This window comes from Lolium rigidum, chromosome 6, assembly GCF_022539505.1.
Source record: "Lolium rigidum isolate FL_2022 chromosome 6, APGP_CSIRO_Lrig_0.1, whole genome shotgun sequence".
NCBI lineage: Eukaryota > Viridiplantae > Streptophyta > Magnoliopsida > Poales > Poaceae > Lolium > Lolium rigidum.
Genome location: NC_061513.1, coordinates 32,253,674 through 32,258,673, shown reverse-complemented (window position 1 = coordinate 32,258,673; position 5,000 = coordinate 32,253,674). Strand labels below are relative to the sequence as shown.

At 42.0% G+C, this 5,000-nt stretch overlaps 1 protein-coding gene across 1 annotated transcript; it reads right to left on the bottom strand.

Moving 5' to 3' along the window:
* Positions 1–1,056: 1,056 nt before the first annotated feature.
* Positions 1,057–4,514, bottom strand: LOC124667257. The gene is made up of 6 exons (XM_047204560.1): positions 2,973–4,514; positions 2,612–2,881; positions 2,356–2,436; positions 1,665–1,773; positions 1,485–1,551; positions 1,057–1,391 (listed from the first exon to the last, which is right to left on the bottom strand). Exons 1-6 carry the CDS (start codon positions 4,512–4,514, stop codon positions 1,370–1,372), a joined length of 2,091 nt encoding a protein of 696 aa, XP_047060516.1. The 3' UTR covers positions 1,057–1,369.
* Positions 4,515–5,000: the final 486 nt, after the last annotated feature.

Below are 5,000 nucleotides of genomic sequence, written 5' to 3'. Positions count from 1 at the left end.
CTCGGGGCGCCGGACACCGTATGGGGGCGCGCCGGACAAAAATGGGTTTTGGGGGACGCGGCTGGAACGATTTTTTTGTCCGGCGCGCCCCAAATCCCTTTGGGGGACGCTTTGGGGGACGCGGCTGAAGATGCTCTTAGGCAACTATATACCCACTCACGTAGTCCCTTTCCCTATCTGGAGCTATAGAGTGTAGGGCTTTGGTTTTGAGCTCCATGTCTAGGGTCATGGCAAGGAAACATCTTGATGTGCAAGAGGACCACAGTAGGAACGTTCGACGAAAAGGGGGAGAGGACCGGAGTGTGAGGCGCTTATAAGCAAGGGGTGAAGGTGTTGGGTGAGAAATCTCGCGAGGAGACGACCTGGCTACACTTCTCGTCAACCTTTGGTCTTTGAAATTTGTTCTAACATAGAAGTGTATGCGGGCTACAAAACCATATTGTTCCAATTAGACAAGAATCGGCTTATCTATCCTTCCACCTCTTCCCTAGTATCCTCCCCCTTATACCACAAGCACTCTTACAACAACATCCACATTCAGTTTGCCTACATCGTGTGCACACTCTACAGAGGTAGCCTGCCGGATTCCTCCACAAAGAACACATCCTATTCCCTTCAGAGCTTTCATGCTAGGCAATGTACTAACCGGATCAACAAGTGAGTTTACCACCACAGCGGATGTGTTCCTCGATGCCTCATATTCGCATTCCAAACTGGATGGACACGTCCAAATACTGTAGTCCACATTGTTCTCCCTAGGTTCACAACTTCATCCAAATAGAAAACGTCAATGTTGGCAAGAGGTTGAGATTTAAAGTAAAGAACATCTATGGCAGTGGAGTTCCTCCTTTTTAAGAGGAACAATAACATACTGGTAAGGTTGAAAAGGCAAGTACGTTATACATATCAACCCTGATTTATGACCATATCTTCTTTAGTAAAAAGGAATAGCTCACATCTTAACATACAAACGTGCACTTCGACTGAGTCAGACCATTCATGTTCCCTGCACCCAACCAAAGCATGTATAAAGAGATATCTCCTGAATGGCATAGGAGAAGGAAGAGAGATCAGTGAGGGAATTCGCAGTGCTTGTTTGCTTGTGTGGATTGTGTGTATCTGCCTTGTGCTGCCTCATAAACCAAAATGATCACGACATGATATAAACATCACAAGACACCAGCTACACTAAAATCATTATAAAGCAAACTGCATGGACACCCCGTCGGAGTGTGGCAAATCATGCGAACGGGTTGAGTATTGCTGCAACGATACATACTTGCAAAATAACACATTCGGACATATTTACAAAATGAGAGTGTTCCTTGTCTTGCAAGTTAGCTGCCCAGGTCTGACAGAAACTTCACACTTAATCATGGAAAAGGCGGAACCTACAAAGCACAGGCAGATGTTCAGTTGACACTGCAGGTCACAATGTCCACAGAACAAAATTATGCTAGGGTCAGAGGAGAGGAAACACATACCTTTCAAACTCTAGCTTCTGGACGACAATTCCATTCAGCACAAGCTCCGAGTCGAATATTTCCAAACCTGCAACAATGGCAAAAAATTGTAGAATTGATTAGTAAATTCGAGAGATGGAGAAAGCACGGAAGAAAGAACTTTAGGGACAGGAGATGTGGCGCAAGTGTACTGGTAAATACCATTTTTAACAAACGGTAGACAGATGCTGCGGTCTTGTTCACAAGAGATTACAAAGACTCCTTCAAAACTCCTATTCTTCATCATAGACACTGTAATTTTCTCCAAAGGCTGACAAACCGCACAAAAGCATGTTAAGAGATGGTGTATGGAATTTCTTAAATTGTATCCATGAGACTGCGGTGAAAAATCAAACTGAAATTTAGTTTTGTTCTCAAAAGGCAACACAAGTGCACATCAAGAAGAACTAAGGAAAATAGAATGTAACACAGGTCACAAGGAAATTTTACAATACAAGGAACATGACTTGGCAGCGTTTCATCACATCCAAGTCATGCTACGGCTGCTTTGGCTCCCTCGCATACCTTACCTCAGAGACTTATGTTCAGTTTGCATTACAATCACAAGGTCTCTCAATTTTGGGTGCAATTTACATAGGAACATGCAAAATTCATTTATTAGCATTAGTATTAACTGCTAAGCAACTAGAAACTTGGACAATTCATCACACCCAAAAGTAAGTATATATATTCAGAACATTAAACCTCACACTGGAAGACAGTTGAGAAGTTGAAACGCGGGAAATGAATGCAACAAAGGATATATACTATATACTGCCGAGGACAGCACGATACAGACTGCAACCAAGCAATTGGATGCAATCGTAGATGAGGAGGAAAGCAAATTGCATACCTTGCCACCAGCTGCCACTATTAAAATCTTCAAAAGCTCCTTGCTAGGCTTTGCATTTGGCGTGATTAGTACTCTTCTACCCTAAAATGAATTTTGAGAAAGTCAGTAAATATAAAGATCATGAACATGGTAGTAATGTTTCAAAGACTATATACCACACATGTTTAACAATGATCAAGATTATATAATTGTCCTCTGCTACTATTTATTTTCCCTTTTTGATTATAACACTCACTGCTAATAGTTAGACACTAACCTCTAACAATGGGTTTTTGCAGGCTCGGCTTAGGGAGACAGGCATGCTGAAGTGTAGCTCTTTCTCCTTCTTTGTATCTCTCATTATGTATTTTTTCTCATCAATGAAGCACCTTGCTCCATCACAGCATTCAAGCCATGATGGTGTGACTACAGGTATACCCATGGCCATTGCTTCTAGCATGTTTCTTGTACGAGCAAACTTTTTAGCAACAAAATGTGTAGCCTCTGAAATAGTTGTTACCACTGGCAATCTAAAGTGTGCCAATATCTGCCAATGTCCAAAAAGTCGGAGAATCAGAAACATCAAGATATGTTCAGTTACGTGTGTATAGAATATGCAGATAATGAAATGAAACTACCTTTGTCTGGTCTTTGATGGTTTCACTGTCCATGCTTTGACTGAAAAGAACACGGACTGAGGACATGCTTCTCTTTCTTCGCCTGCCTGATGGCAAAACTGGAGATACCTCATTCCCAAAAAGACTAGCAAGCTCTCTGGAACCTGGTGATTGCAGCAGGCCTCTCTTCGGTACCTTCTTTGATTTATGTGTCCTAGATTGGGACTCTGTGCTACTTAGCTCTCTCAGTGGTGCTCTATTCTTCGAAGTAGAGTCATGGTCTTTCTGTTGAGATGTGGATTGTTTTTCTATTCCAGTACTAAAAGTTCCTTCAAACTGATTGAAGTCTGAAGTTTCTTTCTGAATTCCTCTGGCCTTGCTACGAGTTGCTATAATTCGCACAGAAACATCGGGAGAGTTAGCAGCTGATGCTTTCAGATTAGCAAAGGAAGACTGGTGGATCATTTTCATGCCTTTTATGGTATCCTGGTCTCTTGATGGTTTGGCTGCTGATAACTTTGCAACTTGTGCAGTTTTGGCTCCCTCTGCAGTTGATCTGGTAGCTTTACTGAACTCAACTTTTGTGCTTCCTGAGGTAAACATGGATGTTCTCTTTCTTTTAGGATGGATTGTAGCATCTTTACCAAGTAAACAAGGAATCTTTGAGTCATTTGCACCAGATCCCATGGTTACTTCTGACACCTCATAATTTATGGCTGCTTTTACAACCCCACTCTCGATCCCTGTCTTCGCTTTCCCTGTCATATGTTTTGTATTCTTCCTGGTTTTTGACTTACTGGGATGGTTCGTCAAAGGGATTGAACTTTCGCCATTTGTCATTTCTATGTCATCTACCTTGAGGCGCGTAAGCTGTGATGTCATTCCCTCTGAGCTCTGACGTAAACAGGCTAGCATTTGGTTCTGAACTGGCGAATTTACTGGACATAATGAATCCACTTTGTTTTCTTTCCCCAGAGAATTTTTCAGGTGTTCATGCTCCATGACATTGTAACTGACAGGTGATGCATTGAACAATGCTTCCATAGCTTCAGCTGCCATTTGAGTATTAGGCCCAATATCATATGCTTCATATAAATCATCGGTAACAGCTGCTGGTTCTGGTTTCTTCAGGCAGTTCATGCCCAAGTCCTCATCAATGCATTCTAGCATTGCCCCAGCCCTTGTACCTGATCCATAGCCACCACATCTCTGGGAGTCAAAATATGAAATTCTGTTTTTGACATGAGCTATTGCATTTTCCCTCAAAATGTTACTGGCTATGCCAGCATCATGGTTGGGGGTATCAAACCAGTCAAAAATACCTGCCTTCTCAAGTGTCAAACTGTGATCAGCCCTTTTTGCCAAGCACTGAGCTACTTTTGAGCCTAAAGTGGAAACTGACTTTGTTGCACTTACCGGCTCAACTGTTATTGTCTGAAAAGCCTCTGTATCATCATCTTCTATCAGCATGTCCACAATATCAATGGCACTAGCCTGTGATGCATCTCCTGGCTCTTGCGAATTAAGGTAGTCTAACCTGGGACGTTCTCTTGCAGCAGCCATTATGCTTGTGCTGCTATGGCTGACATATACAAGCAAGCACCTGCTATGGATTTATAAACTATGAAAGTGTTAGGCATTGTTACCAACACTGTATTTGTCAGATTCAATTGATTGGAATTGTAATAAAACGTTTAGGATGCCAAAGTACCCAACCAATACAGAGACCCCCAAATGTGAATACTACAGCAGAACTGACTGAATGGAAATAATACATCGAGGATGCCAATTTCTATAGACACACCGGCATGGACGTACAGAGATTTTAACAAATAATACAAAATGAGCCGTGCTCACTTGTCCATGGATGTGGAGAATGAAGACAGTGCAGGCAACGGCAAACAGAATCTCACAATAAACAGACTTAATTTGAGTAAGGCTGACCAGTGATTTATAGCCACCGTCATGGAACCAAAAACATGAGATTCAGACCAGACAGTGTTCACACAAATAAAATGCATATCATATTTTACATCTAGAATGTGGATT

Bases quoted from the DNA above. Each gene is read 5' to 3' on its own strand.
- LOC124667257 (XM_047204560.1), bottom strand. From the start codon at position 4,514: ATGGCTGCTGCAAGAGAACGTCCCAGGTTAGACTACCTTAATTCGCAA. The intron at 2,882-2,972 runs GTAGTTTCATTT...GGACATTGGCAG, and splicing joins CCATCAAAGACCAGACAAAG to ATATTGGCACACTTTAGATT. The intron at 1,552-1,664 runs GTATTTACCAGT...CCATTGTTGCAG, and splicing joins TCTACCGTTTGTTAAAAATG to GTTTGGAAATATTCGACTCG.